Source organism: Cetorhinus maximus, chromosome 9 (genome assembly GCF_964194155.1).
Source record: "Cetorhinus maximus chromosome 9, sCetMax3.hap1.1, whole genome shotgun sequence".
Classification (NCBI taxonomy): domain Eukaryota; kingdom Metazoa; phylum Chordata; class Chondrichthyes; order Lamniformes; family Cetorhinidae; genus Cetorhinus; species Cetorhinus maximus.
Genome location: NC_135887.1, coordinates 75345470 through 75370498, shown reverse-complemented (window position 1 = coordinate 75370498; position 25029 = coordinate 75345470). Strand labels below are relative to the sequence as shown.

The 25029-nt window shown below is 43.4% G+C and overlaps 1 protein-coding gene across 10 annotated transcripts in view; it reads right to left on the bottom strand.

Moving 5' to 3' along the window:
• Positions 1 to 25029, bottom strand: part of dgkza (diacylglycerol kinase, zeta a) — a 562825-nt gene that overhangs the window by 158899 nt on the left and 378897 nt on the right. For 7 of the 10 annotated variants that reach the window (XR_013577554.1, XM_078548888.1, XM_078548889.1 and 4 more), the window contains 4 exons: positions 24269 to 24369; positions 17497 to 17576; positions 13294 to 13338; positions 12054 to 12123 (listed from right to left, as the gene is read on the bottom strand). Coding sequence is in view for 9 of the 10 variants with exons in the window: in XM_078548888.1 (XP_078405014.1) it covers positions 12054 to 12123; positions 13294 to 13338; positions 17497 to 17576; positions 24269 to 24369 (296 nt within the window). In the remaining variant the exon portion in view is untranslated. The remainder of the gene's footprint in view (positions 1 to 12053; positions 12124 to 13293; positions 13339 to 17496; positions 17577 to 24268; positions 24370 to 25029) is intronic. The other 3 variants (XM_078548884.1, XM_078548887.1, XM_078548885.1) reach the window with 1 other exon arrangement.

Here is a 25029-nt window from a genome sequence, read left to right as displayed (position 1 = left end):
AAGCAACCCCTGACCCCACCCGATCTGCCCACTGACCCAACTCAATATCTGGCAAGATCCAAAGTCCTGCACAGCGTCCACCCTGTGGCTGTGTTTTGACAAAGCGTACCTGTATTTTGAAGAATAACAGGGGAGTTCTCCCAGTGCCCTGGCCAATGTTTATCTCTCCATCAACATCACTAAAATAGCTTATCCAATCATTTTCACACTGCTGTTGTGGGAGCTTGCCGAGCGCAAATTGGCTGCTGTTTCCTACATTACAACAGTGGCTGCATTTCAAACTACGTCATTGGCTGTAAAGTGTTTTGGGACATACAGAGATAATGAAATATATAAATGTAAGTCTTCCTTTGTAGGATTTATTCTGATGAGACCTGATCCATATGGCTCAGCTAGTTACTGGTCTAGCCTAGTAAACCAGCTTAGGACCCCTATTTCTTAGTCTTCCCTCACCACCTAGGTACAAGCATTGGTAGATTATATATAAAATCTGTGACACAGAACAAGATTATTCTTTGCTTAATTCAGGTTTCCTGCTGTATGGTAAGCACAGACAACAGAAGAAAGCCATTATTACTTCAGTAGTGAAATGAGTGATTACAGCAGTGTTTCCACATGTAACGTGCAATCACATCCATGTGAACAGTGCTGGCAGATAGAATAAACTGTTCAGACACGCAGTTAATTGAAGACATGGAGTAAACTCCGTTGGACTCTGAGCAGCTGAAAGATGACAACAGACGGATGGCAGCTGAGGAACCCCTGGGAAAATGACCACATTTCAAAAAAATAAAGCTCCATCTTGACCACAATCATCTGGTAATTCAATCAATCTCAGCCTTGAACAAGTTATTAACATCTTATTGATGTAATGCTTACACAGCATTCCATTTTCCCAGAAGACAGCATGTTATATCTTTTGAGCATATTTTAAAATTCAGCCCACTCCCCATTTAGTTTTGATATTTGGCCGGTCAAATTTGAGCTTCTCCAATTTTGCCCGGATTTTTAATGTTACATTTTACTGCCAGTAGAATTTGAGAATAAATGCATCTTTGCTGAAAGCCATTAGGGTACAAAAGAAAAGGAGCGACCGATTCAAAGGACTGGAATCTAAGATACCTATTAGACTCTTTGCTCTTCAGAATCCATCTCCTTTCATTTGGTGACGTCATTAATGAGGGCATTTCCTCCCTTCGGCTACCATAACCCTGTCTGAACATCATCAACATTGCCTTGCTTGCCGACTCCACATGTACATGTTAAAAAGTGTGTACCATCTACAAGATGTACTGCAAGAATTCACCAAGGCTCCTAAGGCAGCACCTTCCAAACCCACGACCACTACCATCTAGAAAGACAAGAACAGCAGACAGATGAGAACACCACCATCTGCAAGTTCCCCTCCAAGTCACTCACCATCCTGACTTGAAAACATATCACCATTCCTTCACTGTCGCTGGGTCAAAATCCTGGAACTCCCTCCCTAACAGCAGTGTGTGTGTACCTACACCACATGGACTGCAGCAGTTCAAGAAGGCAGCTCACCACTACTTTCTCAAGGGCAACTAGGGATGGGCAATAAATGCAGAAAAGCCCACATCCCGTGAATTACACAAATTTTAGGGGGAAAAATCCAACAGTTACACAAGAGTGTCTTGGTGGAGGGGAGAATCAAGAGGATCTGTACACGGAATCATGAGCAACTAAATTCTCTGCTCCAATTATCTGTCTCTATGACTTCAGTCAAAATCAGTCCACTCGGCATCACCCTGTCTTCTTGTGTAATTAGGAGCACAGCTCGTTTAGTTTAATGAGATAGTCATTGGCCATTAAAGTGGCTCAGCTTTATAGTGTTACAAAGAATGCCTGTTAACATGATGGTAAAAACAGGCAGAACAGGGTAACACACAGAATTGGGGGAGTTACAGACTCAATGGAAGATCAACATAGTCAAAAATAAATACAGCCAGAATAATATATAAAGCAATAACTAAACATTCAATCGGCAAAAAACACACAGGAACAAGCCTCTTACCTTGTTCATGCTGACAAAGTGTTCAAAACTAGGGGCCTTATCTAGAAATTGGGAGTAAATAGGAAGCTCAGGCAGGATTATTCCACACCTATGGAATAAGTTGCCATGAATTAGAGAAACTCATTGAAGTAAGTAGGTTAAATGAAGCCGACTAGATGCTTTCCTAGAGAAAGGGGAAATTGGATATGACAAAGATGAAGTTAGAGGGGAAATTGAACGCGATTAACTAAAGATAGAGGCATGTTTGCTGGTCCAAGTGGTTTGCTCTCAGTTTACAAGATTTATGTTTCCACTTCTCATTTCAACCACTTCCTTCAACAAACCTATTCCCCTGCCTCTGAATCCTTGTCATGCTCTTCCTTAGTTACTCTCTATTGCAGAGGGCTGACTCTACCAGATGCACAAAGGATGTAGTCCTGACTGGGCCAGTGATGTTGAGAAAAAAATTGCTGGAATGCCATAGATTTGCCAGACCCAACACCGTTCAGGCCATGTGCACTAATGTTAGTGGAAAATTCCTTACACACAAAACAAGTCAATGTACATCACACGTGTATATTTACCACCATTCAGAAACCAAGGAAGTAAAGCATTCCCAATAATCAAAAACACCCGCACATTCTGCTCATCAGCATTTTACTAACAAATGCATAAAAAGGTTAAAGTTCACATGAAAACATCATGTGATACGAGTATTGACATCACATGCTCAACAATGGTATCCATTACTCATTATTAATTTAATAATTGAAATTGGATTCCCAATTAGCCACATGCAGCTAGCGGCGAATGGAAAGGACAACTCTGATCCAATGCACTCTCCCCTCCAAAGCCGGGCCATAGAAACCAACACATGGAGGAAGAAGGGTATTTATTTATTTGGCGTGTGCACGGTCACAGAGCCAAGCAATAGCCTTGTCAGTGACTAGATGGAGTTCTTTAAGCACACCTTCAAATTTAGTTAGTGGACACTCCTAAACAATGTGAGTTATTGTTTGGATTACATCACAGCTGCAGCCTGGGTGGTCCTGGCGACTCCACTGATGTCAGGTGGCTGCTCAGAGGGCTCGGCCAGTCTGGAAACAGTTTAAAAGGGTCCACTGTTGCCATCGGAGACCAAGCCAGGTGGATGAGGAACGGGGCCTATGATGAGAGTGTTTCTGGCGGGTGCTTTTCTTCTGCCAATCCTCCAGCCACAGGTCCTCAGCTGCTACTCCTTGATGTGGTGAGTTTAACCACATGGGGTGGTGTGAGGGAAGGCATACTGCTGGTCGGTTGAGGAGGTATATGACTAAGGAAAGGCTTGGGTTGGAGTAGACATTCTCCAGTAGCTTGCCTGTTGCAACTACCCTCCTGATCTGTGGGGTTGGGGCGTGGTCAACGTTGCTCAGGGCTGGGAGCCAGAAGTGATGAGCTAGTCGAAGAATACCTGTGATGATGAACATTGTTGAGTTTATTTGCATATCGGTAAGTTAGGTGGGTAGATTAGTCCTATACTAGGGCACAGTATTCTGCAGTTGAGTACGTGATGGCATGAGCAGAGGTCCTTAGGGTCTTGGCCAATGATACCCAGGAGGTACTGGCCAGTGTACTGATGAGGCTATTTTATCTACAATCTTGATGAGGTGCTGTCTGTACATGACACCTCAATAAAAAGAGTGGGGATCATTCTTCAGTTTCTGGTCAACCAGGGTGAAGTTTCATTAACTCTTAGCGTAGGACATTGTGAAGGTGGAAGGTGTCAGAGACTGTTCTTACAGGAGCTCGGTTTTAGGCACCATGTCTTGAGTAGTTGGCCAGCTTTGCACTATCGTTATTTAGTCTGTCTTCCAGCTCGGGGATAGTCTGAGCTTGCTTACCACAGCAGATGTTATCGGCGTAGAAAACTTCCAGTACCGGGTTGGGAGTAGGTCATTGGTGTACCAGTTGAACAGGGTTGGGGCTAAGACAGACCCTTGGGGTAGCCCACTCATCTGTTTCCTCCAGGCGCTGGTCTTGTCACCCTTATGCACCCTGAACCGACTGTCCCAGAGCAGCAGTTCAATGGCATCAGTAACCCAGGGAGGGAGAACTCTGGCCCATTCCTCAAAATATCAAATGTGCCAGACTGTATCGTATGCTGGAAGCAGGAAGCGTGAATGCTTGAGAACAACAGCCTGCGCTGCAACATGAACCTGAGGGCTCAGCTCAAAATCAAATTGTGCCAGCCTAACAGCTATCAGGGTCTCCCCCTCATCCCACCTCCCTCTCATCCCACCTCCCTCTCCACCCCCACGTACAAAAAGAGTAACTTTAATCATGTTGAATTCGGGCACAGCAGTGGTTACAGCATCTGAATTATCACAAGTCAGCAACTATCAAGACCCTCTGGAAAGCATTAACTGATTACAGACTGCCAGGGTGAGCTGCTGACAATGATTCGCCCTAACACAGACTCAGGACAACGGGAAGCGGGGTCGAGTGAAAGAGCAGCAATTAGTGAATCTGAAACTCCTGCCGGCTGGTCAGGACTAGACATGTAATTAGGCACAGCTGTTACTCAAGACGAGACACACTCGAGGTCAAAAAATGTGATGAGGTAAGAGCTAAACCACAGACTCAACCAGGCACATTCACTCACTTTTAACCACTGTCGCTTCTCAAGCAGCTGAGATTACATCTGCTACAAGCCTGCAATTTTCATTAAATGTTTCCTGGGTGTTGAATTCTCACTAGGCAATAAATGGGCCAAAAGCTAGACTTATACACAATTAGAAACTTTTTTTTAGGAAAGAGTAGCCTGTTAATTATTTGCAAAAATGAGCAAAATGGGACGAGTTTCTGGAAGTTCCGTTTTTTGTACTTTTTGAAGTGAATGTAGATGGAAAGACAGGGGAAACACATTACACTTCAACAAAGGCTCAGCGGGAGGGCCGCTTCTCACAGGCTGATTGAAAGGATTCTATCTGACTGACCCGTAAGGTCAAAGGTTTATGGTAATTTATGAGGGCGTCCATTTTGTCAATGCCAAAGGAGAACAATAGCCTGGAGGGTGCAAGGCCTTAGATTCCAAGTACTCATGCCAGAAAAGACAGAGGAAATCAGAGTTTAAAGAATGCCTCCTCCCCTGAGGGGGCCGTTTCTCTTTTTGAGGGTCAGAGCACAGCCTCAAGTATCTGCTCAAAGGGCAAATCTGTTTCCAGCTGACTGAGTGGAGATTGGCACCTTTACAACCTGCTCCTGACTCCCAAACCCAGTTCTTGAAAGTAACTTAAAATCTTAGTGTAGCTGGGCTAGCAGCGCCTGCTGCTAGTCTGCTTTCAGGTTGCGTTGAACTGGGATCAGCAGGATGTTTGCTCAGCTCAAAAGCTGCTGCCAGATGTTCTGTGGAGTCATCTTTATGGGCCTTGCTGGGGATAATACCTGGAAGCTTTACATGCGACAAGAGCAGCCAGTTTGCGGAACCGGCCTGCTCATAAATAGACTGCTCGCTTCTATAAGCTTCAGCTCATCCAAAACTCTGCTGCCTGTTTCCTAAATCATACCAAGTCCTGTTCGCCCAACATCACCTTTGTGCTCACTGACCTACATTGACTCCGGTTCAGAAACAATTTTAAAATTTTTATCCTCATTTTCAATCCCCTCCATCTTTCCCCTTCTGGTCTCTAAGCTGAGGGGTGAAGAACAGAGAGATAACTGAAGCATGTGACTGCATCAAGGACACTGGCCACATTAACCCACTTCTCCTCTCTTCTAGTAACAAGACAGGCAGTCACCAACTATTTTTCTTAAATCATTTGTGTGACAAGGTACACGCTTCCAGTTCAATACTGCTTTCGTTTTGATCCTCACATATTAGTGCAAGGGTACAACACTACAAGAAAGCCTAGAACTACTTCACCCCTTGTGGAAATAGTTTTCAAAAGTTAGTGTTTGTGTTTCTTTGTACAATTAGCTGAAGTCTCAGTGATGAATATCTGTGGTCAGCAGCTTGACTTTGATGCTTTATCATGAGGAGAGTGTGGGGTACAACAATTGGCATATCTGAAAGCAACAAGCAGGGGCAGGCTGGCTAGAGTGGAAATTGAGATATTTTCAGGGTATATGATTCAATGGAAAGAATCCCACACTCTTTTGGGAGAGGCAGTCCACCCAAAGGCAAGAAGCCTTAGGATGAGCCCCTGTGCCATTCCACAGTCTCCACTAGGAGATGTGCGAGTGTAGCACGAGTGGCTTGGCACTGCCAACTGGTAAAGAACCTGGGCTCTGGTAGGTTATCTTGCTCCATTTGCCTGAGATCGACACTTGCAGCTGGCTCAGTGTGTTACTGTATCATTAGTCTGATGGTCAGAAAAAAAACAAAATGTCCCACAAAATATTATGTAACTGATCAATCTAACCCTCAATATCTCCTGTCAATGGGGGCTTTACTTCCAATTGTGAGGCCAAATAACAAGCAAACGGGTTTTTGCAATCAATCTCAACTGTCAAAAAACTATTCAAATTGAACAAGGGACACTCAGCGTGCAGCATTTCAATCCTTACTGAATGGCCTTTAATGGAGATCAACGAAAGAAAATTAATTTAATGCAAATGCATTCCACAAACTGCCCTTACAATAAGATGTGTGATTAAGAAGCTTTAGAAAACAAATTGATGACCTTTATGAACACAAATAGCACCCGCGCATACAGATGTGTCCTCCAGCACTTCCAGTTCATTAAAAGTAGTAGGCCAACACTTTTCAGGATAAACACAAAATACCGCAGATGCGGAAACCTGAAATAAAAACAGAAAATGCTGGAGAGCTCCAAAGAAGCCATCCGGACTCGAAATGTTAACTCTGTTTCTCTCTCCACAGATGCTACCAGACCCGCTGAGTTTAGCCAGCATTTTCCACTTTTTAGGATAAAATGGATCCCATTTATCTGAGAGATTACAAAGCATTGCTTTAATCAACAGCAAATTTCTCAACTTTTTTATCTTTTGAATATAAAAATCTATCACTTTTCTTTCTCTCTTAACAATATGCAAGCTGTTCCCCTGCAAGGAGGACACACAGTTATTATCAGGTGGGTGTAGAAGTGCTCTGGTGGGATTACTTGCCCTCAGATTTTCCTACATCTGAAGAGGGAGTACGCCTCTAATCGGTATCCCTCCTTTCCCCAGCAACGTTCCCTTTAAGCTGCAACCTGCAAGATCCCACTCAGGCCGGGCACAGGCCGGTCCCCTTCAGTTACTATGCGTGTGCGGCTCCACAAAAAAACTTAAAGAGCCCGTACACATAAATGAACACCTTATGGGCAAGTTTGAGATTTATGTAGCCGCTAAACCTTGGAGAGAGGAAAATTACCAGGGGAAATAACAAAATGATCAAACCAGTACAGACTGAAATGGATCAATCTGCTAGACAGGCTTCTTGAGGACTCATTTGCTTGCCAGGCCTGTGGGCTGACTAATACAATATTGTGTACAAATCCCACAGCTAGCCTTTTGAGAACAGAGCATGCTCTCTACCCATATCACAGCAGCAGTCTCCTTACAAAGCATTGTGTAATTCAGATCTATTGTTCAATGTATATTCTAAGCTTCAAGCCCACCCCTGTGCCCTCCAGCTGTTTAATAACAGTTAGTTAGATCTCGCCAGTAACAGGGAAGACCTATTTGAGTCAGGTCAGCAGCTGTCCGGACATTGGGCTCTCTTCATCAATGAGATCATATTTTTACTTTAATCAGCTTGAACCTTCAGAGAGACATTCTGTTCACACAAGAGAAAATTCCCTCCCCACAAAACTCCCCCTCTCTCCAGTCCCTCATTCCCACGTACTAGCCCCCCCTCTGTCTTATTAGGCTAGAGGTGAAGATGATGAGAAGCCACCCAGAACAATGGTGCGTTTAATCAAACAGAATGGGAGCCAGCCAAGCCACTTTGGAAACACTCACTTTCTTGTCAAAACAAACCCTTTTATACTTAAATCTGGCACAGACTTCTTAACAATTTAATAAGCCACCCAAACTGTCAGAGATTTGAGCTGATTCCCTGAGCTTTACACACATGGGTGCAATAGCTCAGTTTCATTATAGAATCATAGAATGCCTACAGCACAGGAGACGGCCATTCGGCCCACTGCATCCATGCTGGCTCTCTGAAAGAGTAACTCAGCTCGTTTCACTCTCCTGCCCTTTCCCTGTAGTCCTGCAATTTTGCTCTCTTCAGGTGTTTTTCCAATTAGTCACAACTGAATCTTCCTCCACCACACTTTCAGGCAGTGCATTCCAGATCCTAACCACTTGCTGCATAAAAAGGTTTTTTCCTCATGTCCCTGTTGGTTCTTTTGTCTATCATCTTAAATCAGTGACCTCCGGTTCCTGGCCGTCCACAAATGGGAACCGTCTCTCCCTATCTATTCTGTCCAAGCCCTTCATGATTTTGAACAACTCTATCACATCTCATCTTGGCCTTATAACTAGCTGTTCTCATTAGGGACTAGAAGCCGATGGCATTTTTGGTATTCCAGAGACCCAGGGTAATGCTCTTAGGACCCAGGTTCGAATCCCACCGTGGCACATGGTGAAATTTGATTTCAATAAAGACCTGGAATTAAAAGTCTGGTGACGACCATGAAACCAGTGCCAATTGTTGTAAAAACCCATCTGGTTCACTAATGCCCTGGCGCTACAAGAGCAGGTCAGAGGCTGGGAATTCTGAAGTAAGTAACTCACCTTCAACTCACCCCAAAGCCCACCCACCATCTACAAGGGACAAGTCAGGAGTGTGATGGAATACTGCTCACTTGTTTGGATAAGCGCAGCTCCCACAACACTCGAGAAGCTCAACACATTCCAGAACAAAGCAGCGCACTTGATCGGCACTCCATCCACTACCTTAAGTATTCACTCCTTCCACCAGTGGCGCACAGTGGCAACAGAGTGTACCACCTACAAGATTCACTGCAGCAACTTGCCAAGCCTACTTTGACAGCACCTTCCAAACCCGTGACCTCTACACCATGTAGAAGGACAAAGGCAGCAAACACATGCGAACAGACCGACTGGATGGGAAAGGTGTTAGATAAAACATCAGACAACTGTGGTCCAAACAATATTCCAAACTGAACTAAAGGGAAAGATCAGAATTCCATGATGAATAAAGAGATTTAGTTAAAAGTAAAATTGGAGAAAGAGCCTGATTTTATGTGGAGTGGTAATACCAGCAGAGGTAGGAGAATGGAGTGAAATGTCAGCCTGACTAATGTAATCACATGGTCGAGGTTAACTCTCCAGCACAGTGCAGAAGGAGCGCTGTATTGGCAGAGGTGCCGTCTTTCAGGTGAGGTGTTAAATTAAGGCCCTGCCCTCCTGTTCAGATGGCGGTGAAGATCCTTAGGCAGTAATCAAAGAAAAGTGTGGGATTCTCCCAGTGTCCACGTATCTCATTGCTATTTACAGCGCCTTGCTGCGTGCAAATTGGCAGCAGCTTTGGCATACATTGTAACAATGCTCATGTTTGAAGCCTGCTTGTTCCCAGTATTTAGAAATTATTTGGAAAATGGTCATGAAGGGATGACATCAAAATTGGCAACTGATCGCAAATTGGGAAGGGGAGAACAGCAATTGGTGAGGAAGAATGCAGGATTCTGCAAGGAAGACATAGGTTGATTGAAGGAGTGGGGAGGTATATGGCAACATAGATACTAATGGACATAAAAACTAAGAATGGAAAAATAACTCCAACAATAAAATTCTCAATTTAGCAGAGAATCAAAGCGGTCTTGGGATACAAACATACAGCTTTTTGAAAAGGATTTGCAGGTAGGAAAAAGACATAAAATAATGATCAATAGGATCCTGGGTTTTTAGAGGGAAACTGATTACAAAAAGATGGAAGTGGTGAATCTGTTCAAGATGTGTGCTAGGTCACAGTTGTTCTAATCTGGAAAGCCAGTTGGTGAAGGACAAAATTGGTGCCAATCTTTACTTGGTCTTACATTTGTTAACAGAGTAGAAGATTACAAGCATACACCTCCTAACTCAACCCCACCACAATTTCAATATGTGCTCAAGTGAAACCCTAATTAATGACCATCATTGGCATACAATTAAACACACTTAATATACAATTAACAACAGTTAAAGACACCTCCCCAAATACAGGATTGTGAGAAAGGGGGTTAGAGAGAGACCTCCCCAGGTGCAGGAGTATGAAAAGGGTTAGACAGACCTCCCCAGATACAGGAGTACAAGGGAGAGCTTCCCGGGTACAGTAGTGTGAGAAAAGGGGTTAGAGAGACATTAAAGAACATAGTGGAGCCATGAAAAATAGATGCAGTGTTGATTCATCACTGTGACAAAGAAGAAATGGATATAGTTGTGATGGGAGACTTGAGTGCTGTATTTAGTGAAGGAGCGGAGGTTCAGCAGCTTCTCACAGAATGGTTCAAAGTTTTGAAAGGGTTCGAGAGATTCAATAGTGAAAGATTATTTCCACAAATTAGTGAACCAGGGAATTAATGCACGATTAGCTCTAAAGTATTAAAGGGAAAAATTAGAGCAAAACTTTTCACAGAAGTAATTGAATATGAAATCTAATGCCACAATTCTCACAGACAGCAAACTAAGAAGTAAAATACAATGAATGTTTCACTTTAAATTGTTACAGAGAATCAAATAAATGACTGGGACATATACATGGTATTAAGATAGAAGCTGAAATATCATAAACTTGAAAAAAGTGATCTTTTTTATCATAATAGAGAAATTTGATATTCCACAAATATAAAATTTGGTTTTCAGGCACAGCAAGGCTAATTAGCAGTGATTATGAACTTTGTACACTGTCAAAATCCCAGTACACCCATTCAACAGGATGTAACTTTTGCAAGGATTTTTACACCGAGATTGACAGCATGAAAGAGCCCAGTTCTCGTCAGCTCAGTGATTTCTACTGTATTTCAGTCAGGTGGAGTTCCACAGTGCACCCTATGGGGGAAGTGCAAAATCACTGACAATAACTTCTGATTTCCGTGCTAAATGGTCAGAGATTACTGACAGTTTTGCCATCAATACCACCACAAAATCTCAGTCAACATCTTTGTATTGCAATCCTCTTTCACTAAGCTTTATAGGAAACCCTGCATAAATACTACATTATAGCCTCCCCTTATCAGGGTACGCATCATAAACCCTCTCATCATGCTCTGTGAATGACCATGAATACTACATAATATTCCCCTTTTTCAAGGCTGTGTGTGAGACTTTGAGAAAATACTATACTGTACTCCTCTTACCAGGGTCTGAGAGACCTGAATAAGTATTGCACCACATTTGCCTTTCAACAGTTCTGTGCGTGACCACAAAGGAATACTCCCTCATACCCTCACCTCTTAGCAGGCTCTGTGCAAGACTGAATAAATATTGCTCTATATTATAATTAAATTCTACACTTTAATTTTAAAAATGTGCTCTGCACAGATGCCCTACTAATCCTACAACCTTCAGCATTTTCCTGCTCTCATTGTGAAGCATCATTTGCTCCTGTGATGCAGTATTGGTGATCGGTTATCAATCGGACAAAGAAGTAGGCAATAGATGGTAAGAAGCTCCGCGATTTGAATTTATATTCAGTCCCCCAACTGCAGCAGCTGCCACACTGCTGATTCATCCCACAGGTTTATTTCAGGATCACTAACAGTGATTGTGGTATCCCGGAACCCATTTTAAAAATAATATAGCTTTAAAAATTGTCTGCACTCTATAGCAGCCTTCCCAGTGTTTAGCAGCTTATTCTATTGGAATTCTCCTTTAAAGTGCCCACGCATCATAACGGTAATTCCATTGCCTATCAACTTATTCCCTTGGAATTCTCCTTTAAAGGGTCCATGACCTATAATGGTGATCCTGCTGTCTAGGATAGCATTAAATATGAATGCTTCTTTAAAGGGCCTGTTAAATGTAACAGTGAATCAAGTATCCGGGTGATCCAATTATAATGAAATGTTCCTTTAACATTTATAATCAATTTCAAAGGGATACTTACAGTCCAGAAAGCACCATTTTGGGGAAAGCTTCTGTGACGACAAGGTTCTAGACTTGGTGCCATCGTCCTCCTGCAAAAAGAGGTGAAAGGAACCCATGAGCACTTTCAGGAATTGTATTTGTGAAAACCCTGCACAATGGGGTACAACAGAACAAGCCTTGGACTTAGCAGTACTATTTCTGTCTTTGAGTCAGAGAAGGTATAGGGTCCGAGCCCCTCTTCATGCAGTCCCAGTAAACGGAACACTGGCTCTACATTCCAGCTTGACATCCAGTGGGATGCTTGCGCCCAGTGGGTCGTGGGAGCCTATAACACCTTCCCGCCGTTTACGGCTAACCATCCTTTTGGCTTGTTACGCTACGGAAAGAGCATTCATGATGTGGCCTGTCAGACTGTTAAGAGTCACGTGGATTCTTCCTTTATTTCATACTGTTCTCCAATGGGAAGAGCTTGAAGATACAGAAAGAACAAAGGATGTAATATGTCACAAAAATACTAGAAACCAGGGCAGTGTGATTTGTAGGCAACACCAAGGGCATGACGACACGATGAATGTCACCGTGCTCAGGCAGTGAATACAACACAGAAACAAATGAGGCCAATTATCTTCACTAAACACTAAATTATATAGCCTGATATGGGAACTGTGCATTTGAAGAAAAAAGCTGGTGTGTCTATGAAGCTGGACATTCGGATTCCGACTTCTCCATCAGATTTCCACGATTCGAAGGGAAGAATCTGGTTACAGTTCTCAGTCCAGGGCGAGACTGAAGCTCATGAAGTGAGGTGGCCCACTGATATACTCCATTGGTGGCTCATTATCACCACCCCCCACCCTCCAATATTGTGACATAGTGGAGAAAGAAGCTTTTGCAGAGAGAACTACTAATTAATTCCTTTACACTGTTTTGTGATTTTGGCTTTTATTTTTTAAACAGCAACATACTATATTCTACAATCGTAACAGTTTGGTCAAGGAGGGTCTAAAGGATTATGATGCAATGTTGTTGTTGTTTTTGTACCACAGAACTGATGGTGCAGCCAGCACATGCAAACCAAGCCTCCTCACAGACCACATGTTCAAATTTTATTTACATGCAAACGTTTTATATAAATCACAACAGCAGTTGCAGCATGCATGTAGAAGGCGTGCTTCAAGCTTGGAACAATAAGAATAACACTAGACAAGAATGTACGAGAGTCAGCGCCTGTTATCAAGCAGCATCCCCGGGTCACAAACCTGCAGGACCAATCGCTGGAGTGAGGGGTGAACCAGGGGCAAATCCTGTGGAAGAGCAGAACATCTTGCATCGCATCAGTAATTAGGGGACGACTGCTGTACCCATCACAATAGGATTTTGTTATTTCAAGAGGTACAGTAGTCACTTCCAAATAATACTACCGAGATTTCCCACCGGCAACAGGTAAAGGTTGCCAAGTTGAGGCACTTGCAGGAGGCAGCTGTGCAGCAGCATTAACCAGTCACCTTTATTGCAAGGGACACTTGGTAATGTATGACAAGAGATGGGGAGATGGGAATTAATTGCGAATTTAAGGCAGTTAGAGAACAACTTTGGCAGTGTAGGGACTGTATTTTACTGGCATCGCTCTGCAGTTTGGCTCTTGGCATCCATGTGATGTCAGCTGGAGCCACAGCTGGCCAAGGAGCACTTATGTGTCTGACTTTGCTCTTTTGGCAGCATCCTGCCTGGGCTGCAGGCCGCATACACTCCACAACCAACTGCAACAGATGTTATGCAGAAAAAAATGCAACAATTTCGGTGAAGTGGTCGCCAATGTGTATGGCTCCAGCTGAGCACTGTGGAGTGGGGCGGAGGAGTCTGACAGCATTGCTAACTTCTTACTGCAGAATCACCTCAGGCCAGCAGAAAACCTGAAGATCTGGCTATCGCCCACAAAACCAAAGCATTCTTCTCAGCTGATCAGCAATTCTCGTCTCCGCCGATGCTGCCAGACCTGCTGAGTTTTTCCAGGTATTTCTGTCTCTGTATTCGTTTTGGATTTCCAGCAACCGCAGTTTTTTGCTTTTATCTCTGTGTTTAATTGACTGCCACTTCTCTTCAAGAAATGCCTACCTTGAAGAAGTTTTGTTCCACTCTCCATCAGGATCTCCACCTATTACTGTCTGCTTGTCCTAACAACACCCCCACCACTCCCTAAACCAGCTTATATTTCACCCCTTTCCTATTTTTACTTAGTTCTGTTGAAGGGTCATGAGGACTCGAAACGTCAACTGTGCTCTTCTCCGCCGATGCTGCCAGACCTGCTGAGTTTTTCCAGGTATTTCTGCCTCTGTTTTTGTTTTAGCAATTCTATGTGATCCAGTGTGGATATGAAGCAATCGTCTGGCTAATTCTGCAAGAGCAATCTGCCTCAAGCAGCAGCGTGCAGTTAGCCAGCTACAAAGCCTGTCTGATGTAACGTAAACTCAAAACAAGGCACTTAACACTATTGTTTTACAATGTGAACCATCCTGGAATCTTACGGAACTGAAGCACGCCATTCAGCCTCCATGTTTGTCCTGTGCTGGCTGTTTATGGAGCTATCCAATTAGCCTCACTCTTTCCCGACAGCTCTGAAATGTTTTCCTTTTCAAGTACATATCCAATTCCCTTTTGAAAGTCACTAATGAATTTGCCTCCACCACCCTTTCATGCAGTGCATTCCAAAACGCAACAACTCCTTATCCTTCTCTGTTCTGAAGAAGGACAAGTATCCAATCACTCCACATACTAGGGAAAAGGGACTTTCAGTTATCACCCTGGTAAATCAAATCTTCACTCTCGCTGAGGCCTTGGCATCACTCCCAAAGTGTGGTGCCCACACATATATATAATACTCCAGCTAAGACCTAACCAAAGATTTACCATAACTTCCTTGCTTGTGCACTCTATCCTCTATTTATAAAGCTAAGGTTCTCATATGTTTTTGTAATGACTTTGTCCTGGCACTTTCAAAGGTTTACATATGCAAACCTCCAGATCACTGTCTTCCAGCATCCTCCTTAAAAATGCACCATTTTGTTTATATTGTCTTTCCCCATTCTTCCTCCAAAATCAGCTCACACTTATCTACTACATGTAGAGAAGGGAGATGGTGGCAGAGTCGTAATATCACTGGACTAGTAATCCAGAGGCCCAGATTAACGCTCTGGGTACATGGGTTCAAATCCCACCATGGCAGCTGGTGGAAGTTAAATTCAAGTAATTATCTAAAAGGTAGTCTCAGTAAAAACCCATCTGGTTCACTAATGTCCTTAAGGGAAGGAAATCTGTTGTCCTTACCTGGTCTGGCCTATTTGTAACTTCATACAGCAATGTGGTTCACTCTTAACTGCTGTCTGAAATGGTCTGGCTAGCCACTCAGTTCAAGGGCAAATAGGGATGGGCAACAAGTGTTGGTCTTGACAGTGATGCTCACATCCCATGAAAGATAAGAGGGGGAGAAAAACCATGTCTGTGTATGTTATCAGTTAGTCTGCACTATCCTCCTCATTGTTCACTACTTTTTCAACTTTTGGAACATCTGCAAACATCAAATCGAGACCCCCATACCCAAGTTCAGGTTCTCATATCAAAAAAAAACAATCAATCCTAATATCAACTCCTGGGGAACACCACAGCACACTCCTCTCCAGTCTGAAAAACAAACTTTCACCACTTTCCTCTGCTTTCTGTCACTTATCCAGTCATTATAATTTCTTAGATGTGCAAATAAAAAAAAACACAAGACACATAAAAGCAATGCACTTTCAAAGATAGAAGATTTTTTTTCAAATCAAATAAATCTGAAGATCAATCAAAACTTTGGGGATGCCAGAACTGCGTCACACTGAAAGTTTTTTGATAAAGGTGAAGGAACTACATCAATCAGTTTAAATCAACCCTCAATTACTTTAATGTCAATGCATATTAATCATAGAAACAAGAGATTAGCAAATACAATTTTTCCTGGCCAGAGGGTGGGGTAACACAATTCATCTGTATTAAGTTATATGTTCTAAAGGGAGATCATTCCCTTACTGGTATCACTCAGCTCTCCTTTGTTCCTACACTTTATAATTTCAAAGTGCTGCTCAGAGGCAGACATTTTGTGCAGGGTCCTCTCTCTCTCTCTTTCTTCCCTCACCACCCCCAAGGGGAGCAGAGGGAGAGATGTCCTCACATACAATCTCCTGTGTCTCACCTGGGAGGGCAACCAACCCTCCAGGATTGGCCTGGAGTCTTCAGGAATTGCAGATCAATCTCCAGGACACTGCTGTGTGCAATCCTGGAGAAAAATCTTCAGGACATTAAAACAGATAGTTTTTTAAAAAACATTTTCTTTGACCATTTCTCTTTACCAGGTATAAAAATATTGAAAATGGGAAATTTTCCATTACAAGTATCATCCATTTGGGTAATGAGTCTTTTTGCTTTCCAATTGGTGTCAGAAGGCAGTACATCACAAGGATAGATGTGTTGACTGACTAATGGTTGGAGCATGGGGGCAAGTCATGTGACAAAACCTCCAGGAACACATTTAATCACACTTGACAACACTACACCCTGCTGAGTTTGGCCAGCAAACTCCAGGAATGAGTGAAATATCTTGTTGTTCTATATTTTGTTTGTGCAATATTTTGACAAGGGGTCATTCACTTCAGCCAGATATCTGGGAACAGGACAGACCTTCCGAGCTGGGAGATTATTTGAGTTGGGAGGGAATAAATTTAAGATGGGTAGAGGAAAAATTAAATGAATTGTTACTCTAGATTAAATTTACATATCTATTCTTCTTCTTCAGTTGGAATTTTAAGGCATATTCTTTCCTTTCCCCCAACTGGTGCACATTTGCCATAGGTCATCAACTGCGAAGAACTCATGTAGCCAACTCTTCCCAAGCCTATACCAATGTTGCTCTGGCATTTGCCCATAGAGACTGCTTAAGAGCAGCCTCTGGGGTAACTCTCTCCTTGGTCATCTCTCCATCCCTTTAGAGAAGCAACTGGCTTTTGCTCAGTGCCAGTCTGTAAAAGCCAGACTGGCATCAAGAATAGGCTTGCCGGGCTGAATGGTCTCCTCAATTCCTAGCTTCCGATGTAACCTTACTGCACCCAGGAGGGTGGGGGAATTGTGGGCAGGAATCCACATTTCACTGCTGATATTTTCTGGCTCTCATGTCTGGTGACAATCTTCCCGTCACTAATTTTCCTGTATTATTCACACGGAGAGAAGCAAGTTTCAATTGAATTGCTTGCTCTGGGCACTGCAGCATTGATGTCAATAGCTATGACAGAGGGTAAGCAGCACTCAAGCTTTCTGCTTCTCCAGACATTTCTCTCTGAGTTCCAATTAAAATGAAATGCATCGTTAACAAGAGCGTAATTCATGCAAAAGTATGTCCTTTCTACCCGAGAGAAAAGTAAACGTCTTAAGGGTACCTCTTGAAGCCTCTCAATGTGTGTGCGGCAGATCTCCAGATCACTGTCACCAGGGATGACGATGATACCTAGGGGCACCGCTGTGAGACAGAACAGAAAAGGGATGAATAAAAGTCAGTAGCAGCAAAAAAGAATGACTTGCATTTTTATAGCACCTTTCACAACTTCAGGATATCCCAAACGGTTTGCAGTCCGATTGAAATGCAGTCCCTGGTATAACGTAGGAAATACATTCGTAAATTTACACACAAGCCCCACATACAGTAAAACAATAATGGTTAGATCATCTTTTACATCCACCTGAGAGAGCAGAATGGGCTCCAGCTTAAGGTCGCATCTGAAAGACCTCCAGGAGTGAAGCATTCCCTCAGTACTGCTCCACAGTGTCAGCCTGGGTAAGGTGCTCAATTTTCAGGAGTGAAGACACAAAGACTTGAGTGAAGACTTGATGACATGACCTTCTAATTCAGAGGCAAGAAATGACACCAACTGAGCCATGGCTAACACACCAGATGTAAGTAACTAACAAGTTTGCCTTGAATATTTTTTTTTTACTTTTAAGCACTACATTATGAAAGTTTAGAAACAAGTCCCAATATTTAATATCTAATTAATTCTGCACTTGTATTCAATAATGTTAGTAATGCAAAGAACCCCAGGAGGGTAGAGCATTGGGACTTGAGAGTTTTAGAAGAAGAACCTGATTTTACCCGAGATGATCATCATCAGTGCACCTCACCAGAGGGGAGAGTCCATATACTGCGCCTCACCAGAGGGGAGAGTCCATATACTGCGCCTCACCAGAGGGGAGAGTCCATATACTGCGCCTCACCAGAGGGGAAAGTCCATATACTGCGCCTCACCAGAGGGGAGAGTCCATATACTGCGCCTCACCAGAGGGGAGAGTCCATATACTGCGCCTCACCAGAGGGGAGAGTCCATATACTGCGCCTCACCAGAGGGGAGAGTCCATATACTGCGCCTCACCAGAGGGGAGAGTCCATATACTGCGCCTCACCAGAGGGGAGAGTCCATATACTGCGCCTCACCAGAGGGGAAAGTCCATATACTGCACCTCACCAGAGGGGAGAGTCCATATACTGCACCTCACCAGAGGGGAAAGTCCATATACTGCACCTCACCAGAGGGGAGAGTCCATATACTGCACCTCACCAGAGGGGAGAGTCCATATACTGCACCTCACTAGAGGGGAGAGTCCATATAATGTGCCTCACCAAAGTGGGAGAGTCCATATACTGCACCTCACCAGAGGGGAAAGTCCATATACTGCGCCTCACCAGAGGGGAGAGTCCATATACTGCACCTCACAGAGGTGAAAGTCCATATACTGCACCTCACAGAAGTGAAAGTCCATATACTGCACCTCATCAAACTGGGAGAGTCAAAATATTGTATCGTATGTCATCATTTTTCCCTACTATACTGAGAAATAATTAAAGGTTTAAATTTGCCTAAATGTCTCATGACTCTCAGGAATCAATCAATGACAGTGATGAATGCACATTCTCACCACTGAATATTTTACAGCAGCATCTACTGGTTGTGCTGATGTTTATTAAATCTTACTCTTATTATGATCCGAAGTAACCAGAAGTCTATCCTACGGAGTAAACCTACAGAACTTCCAAACACAAATGTTTAACTAGCTGTGCATGTGAGCAACAGCCCCCTGTGATTTGTGGTTTTCCTTCTTATTCCCCTTGCACTCATTTTAGTTGGGGTGGGGGCCAGGGTGTCAAGGGAACTGGGTTAATCTGGAAAAAAACGCCAGCGGTTTTATCACCCGTTTCGTGACATCTACCTTTCCATGATCATCGACATCCAGGGCAAAATACGGCCACTGGTGGAACTGTATCCTCGAGTGATTTGTGTAACATGTCTGATGGAAATGATGGTGATTGATACTCAGGTGCACCGTGTACACCAGGTAACACAATACTTAATTCCAATCTATTTTTCAAATTCATTGGTAAGTCTGTCTGCACTCTGCTCCTCCCCCACCCCGTAGGCAGCTAGTCTGTTCTCAAGGGGCCCAGCAGTCAAGGCTGACGGGGAGTAAATTACTGCTCGGCAACAACACAAACATGCAGCCCCTGCTCCACTGACTCCTTAAGCTGAAAACTGTCACAGAGCAAATTTCTTAACACAAACACATTCTGGTCTTAAACAAACAGCTCCTGTCTGCTTTCCACAAAGCTGCAGTCAGACAGGCTGCAATGTTATTTTTAATTATTGACCCATCAATAGCTGACCAGGTCTGCTCTGAAGCCATCAGATCAGAGCAGCTGACCCGAGTGAAACCACCTCAGGCTTATTGCATTGCACCAGGTCTCAAACCGAGGCACACTGCAATGGGACATAGATTCCATGGTCTTGCCCTCTCCTTAAGGCACCCGCAGAAGGCAAAACAGTTCAAAATTGTCAAATCCCAGTGAAAATCAGCAACACTGGCACCAGTAATACTGGAGTTCCATTTTAAGGTATACAAGACCAGTTTGGACAAGTTTTACTGGCACCCTCCATTTCCAAGTTTTACTGGTTTTCCTCTCTGTCAGACTGATAATTCTACAGGCACTGGCTGTCTCAAGACGGTTGGCCAAATTCACCATCCTTCATGTGAAAATCAAATGTCAGCAATGGGAGGTATCAGAGCTGAGCCCTCAGCCAAGCCAGATGCTAAAGATTCAGGAGTAAGCAGCCTGGCTCAGGGCAGCCTGCTTTAACCCTGGGCACTGTGGCCAATTCGATCACCTCTACCTCTGGACCATCCTGGAGACCCTTGTGCGGCCCCAATACAATGGTAGCTTTTAATGAAAGACCATAGTTTGAATTAAAACAAAGAAATAGTTCTGGAATCTGCATCGTCAACCTTCATACTGAGAAATTAAAGGATTCTTTGCAGTGTAAACATTCCCTAGTAATACAATGACTGGAACTTTGAATTAGGCTATTCAACAAGGACTTGTATTTAAATAGCACTTATAACATGCTAAAACATCCCAAGGCGTTTCAAGGAGTCTCATCAGACAAAAGTTGCCACTGAGTCAAAGAAGAAAATATTAGGGCAAGTGACCAAAGGCTTGGTCAACGTGGGAGTCTCAAACAGTGTCTTAAAGGGGCAAAGAGTGAGGCAGAAAGGTGAAGAGGCTTGAGGGAGGAAGTCCAGAGATTAAGGGGTCAAATGGCTAAAGAAACAAGTGTAAATGGTGGGGATGATGGAAGTGGGGGGTGCACAAGACGCCGGAGTTGGAGGAATGCAGAGATCTCAAAGGTTTATAGGGCTGGAAGAGGTTACAGAGATAACGAGGAGTCAGGGCTTTCCAACACCTCCCATGACAGAATGACATTTACCCATTATTCTCAGCAGCTCATCTACTCAGCAGTTCCATTTATTTGTGACTTCATCTCCAACCTTGTAATATGTGCTTCTTAGCTAAGCAGCATGGGTGGAAAATTAAAGTCAGCATATAGAGCAGAACAAATTTTCTGCATGTTTTATTAAAGAATAAACAGTTTACAGTGCTGAAATAAATGCCTTTCTTTATGGTTATTAGGTCTCCGTGATGCTATAAACTTAGACACTAAACAAATTGCTGCTGATAGCTTTATAACCAGGTTTGAATAATGATGCACATCTTGATCTCCCATAACTGTGTCCACTCTGGGCAAAGCAAAACAGAATACACAATACAGAGATCACCAAGGATCCACACAAGTAGATAATGATGTTAATGCTACAACTTTGTTCTCTGCTCTTTGTCCATGTTTGGACATTTGTAACAGACTAAATGTTTTATAAGCAACAAAGGACAGTGTCTGCAATACAGTATTTTTTTTTATTTCATGGGACATGGGAATTTCTGGCCAGGAAAGCATTTATTGCCCATCCCTAATTGCCTTTGAGAAGGTGGTGCTGAGCTGCAGTCCCTGTAGGTACACCCAGAGTGCTGTTAAGAAGGGAGTTTCAGGATTTTGACCCAGTGACAGTGAAGGAACGGCAATATATTTCGAAGTCAAGATGGTGAGTGGCTTTGAGGGGAACTTGCAGTTTGTGGTGTTCCCATCTATCTGCTGCCCTTGTCCTTCTAGATGGCAGAGATCAAGGGTTTGGAAGGTGCTGTCTAAGGAGCCCTGGTGAATTGCTGCAATGCATCTTGTAGATGCTACACACTGCTGCCAGTGTGTCGGTTGTAGAGGGAGTAAATGTTGAAGGTGGTGGGTGGGGTGCCAATCAAGCGGGCTGCTTTGTCCCAGATGGTGTCAAGCTTCTAAAGCATTGGTACTGCACTCATCCAGGTAAGTGGAAAGTATTCCATCACACTCCTGACTTGTGCCTTGTAGATGGTGGACAGGCTTTGGGAAGTCAGGAGGTGAGTTACTCGGTGCAGAGTCCCTGGCCCTGACCTGCGCTTGCAGCCACCATATGGCTAGTCCAGTTCAGTTTCTGGTCAATGGTAACCCCAGGATGTTGATAGTGGGGGATTCAGTGGTGGTAATGCTTAGAACATCAAGGGGCGATGGTTGGATTCTCTCTTGTTGGAGATGTTCATTGCCTGTGGTGCGAATGTTACTTGCCACCTGTCAGCCCAAGCCTGGATATTGTCCAGGTCATGCTGCATATGGACATATACTGCTTCAGTATCTGAGGAGTCGTGAATGGTGAACATTGTGCAATCATCAGGGAACGTCTCCACTTCTGACCTTATGATGGAGGGAAGGTCATGAGGAAGCAGCTGAAGAGTTTGGGCCTAGGTTACTACACTGAGGAACTCCTGCTGTTGCATCCTGTGACTGAGATGACTGACCTCCAAGAACCACAGCATCTTCCTTTGCGCTGGGTATGACCCCAACTAGTGGAAGTTTCCCATTAATTCCCATTGACATCATTTTGCCAGGGTTCCTTGATGCTAAATTCAGTCAAGTGTTGCCCTGATGTCAAGGGAGACTCTCTCACCTCACCTCTCGAGCTCAGAGCCCTTTGTCCATGTTTGGACCAAGGTTGTAATAAGGTCAGGAACCGAATGGCCCTAGTAGAGCAATGTGCAAGAGTAACCACATGCTGGGCGTGGTTACAAACAAAGGTAGCAACAGTGGTGAGAAAGTACGAGACAGAGGACTAACTTGAGTTCTTTAATCGTGATGCCAATTAGCGTCTGAACTGGAGGGAGTTACACATTTAGAAGATTCAAAACATAAGGCTCATCATCAATGTTATATAGTGAAAAGTGGGAAGCAGATTATTCAATCCTCCACAATAGACAATTCTGGTATTGTTTGCCAGCATCAAGTACAAGGCGGGCTGGTTTCAGTATTAAAGCTTCAGTCTTTTTTGCAAGCAAGCTTTCAGAATTGCTTAACACTGCCACCTAGTGGCCCCATCGCCAACTTTATCTAAAAATTACATTTCTTATTATGTATTTTCTAGTATTCCAGCCCCAATCCATCAGAGGAGAAGACAACTGACTGAAGGGTGGCTAAGATGGGGAAAGAACATCTGATACGACACAAAAAAATTCTGCATGAGCCATTATTTTGCTCTGTGACAAAACGGGAATGACTTTGAAAAAATTGTCTTAGACTTGGCTTCAAACACAAATGCACACTTTATGTTTTGATTGGTGAAACATGGCATGAAGTTGTGCACATTTTCTGATAGTATCTAATGCTTGTGAGTGTTTCCAAGCTCACTGAGCTGTTTATCATGGCCTATGTCACCCTTATAGACAACACCCACTGCACTACAGTGCCCTGTGAAACACAGCACACTTTAGCTTGTCGCCAGCACTCTTGCCTTTACAGTGAGTGATTTGCACTGATCACCACTTTCAGAAAAGGGTTAAAAAGGCTTCCCAACCATCGTGGAACAATGATCCCTTCTTTATATTGTGAAAGGGCAAAGGTGAATGGTGCCACCCACAATGCGTTTCAAAGGTGAAATGGTGATATCGATATAAAAGTCAATACCGAATCACTATTAGAGGTGGTAAATTATTCTGATAATTGCCCAGTTGCGATACAGCAACATCCTACAACCGAATTCTGCGTGGCACTGAAGGAGTGCTGCACTGTCAGGGGTGCTGCACGTCGGATGAGATGTCAAACTAAGGCTCTGCCTGCCCTCTCAGGAAGACCCAAAATATCCCATGGGAGCATTTAAAGGACGGCAGGGCTCTCTTCAGAGCTTGGAAACACTCACAAGCATTAGATACTATCAGAAAATGTGTACAACTTCATGCCAGGTTTCACCAATCAAAACAGGGTGTGCATTTGTGTTTGAAGCCAAGTCTAAGACAATCTTTTCAAAGTCATTCCCCATTTTGTCACAGAGCAAAATAATGGCTCGTGCAGAATTTTTTTGTGTCATATCAGATGTTCTTTCCCCATCTTAGACACCCTTCAGTCAGTTGTCTTCTCCTCTGATGGAGTGGGGCTGGAATACTAGGGAAGGGAGAATATGTTAGAAAATAAATAATAAGAAAGTTAATTTTTAGATTTATCACTCAGCCACCATCATCACCAACAAAAATTAAATTATCCGGTCATTACATCATGCTGTTTGTGGGATCTTGCTGTGCTGAAATTGACTGCCCTGTTCCCGTACTTTACAACAGTTGACTACACTTCAAGAGCACTTCATTGGCTGTGAAGCCTTTTGGGGCATGAAAGGTGCTATATAAATGCAAGGTCTTTTTGACTTTTAAAGTCACGGAGAAGGTCAGTTGTCACTGGTCCATTGGTTCTGGCTACTTACAGGCTTCTTTTAGTTTCTCCTTGTCATAATGCAAGGCTTCGTAGTCGTGCATGCTGATCCGATTCACACGTATCTTCAGGCTTTCAGGTATCGTCTGCTGACTGAAGTAGATAATAAATTATTTTAATAGAACAAGCTGAAAGCTTTCATGCTGAGAATCAAATTCTAACCGTGCAGTGACACTGAAAACAATGGACTACAGCTTCACCCTCCTGTCTGTTCATTAACATTTTCCTTTCAGAAAAGATGCTCAGGAAGGTACTGTGATGTGTTCTCACTATTCTAGTGAGTCTGTCAATCAAGCCCTGTTCCATCTCAAACCCCAGGAGAATTATAGAAGTAGTCCCACACTACAACCATGAGATTAGAACAAGATCACGATTCATAGAGCCTGATAGAAGGTTCTCCTTGCTTGGGTTTCTTTGCATGCATCTCGCCTCTAAGCCAGAAGGTTGTGGTGTTCAAATCCCACTCCAGTGATTTGAGTACAAAGCTTGAGTCTGACACTCCATTGCAGTACAAGGGAGGGTGGGCGCAAATAACACTATTTTGTAGAAGAGTAGGGGAGCTCTTCCCAGTGTCCTGGCCAATATTTGCTGTGCACGGTTAAGTTTTGTACATTTGCGTTTTACAGCCAATGAAGACTGTAACCAATATAAGAAACACAGCAGCCTAGTCTTTCCTTTCTTCCCTTCTTTTTCTGTACGTAATGTTCCTGGCAGTGATCTGATGTCCTGTCTGTTTACACAGATAATGTTTTG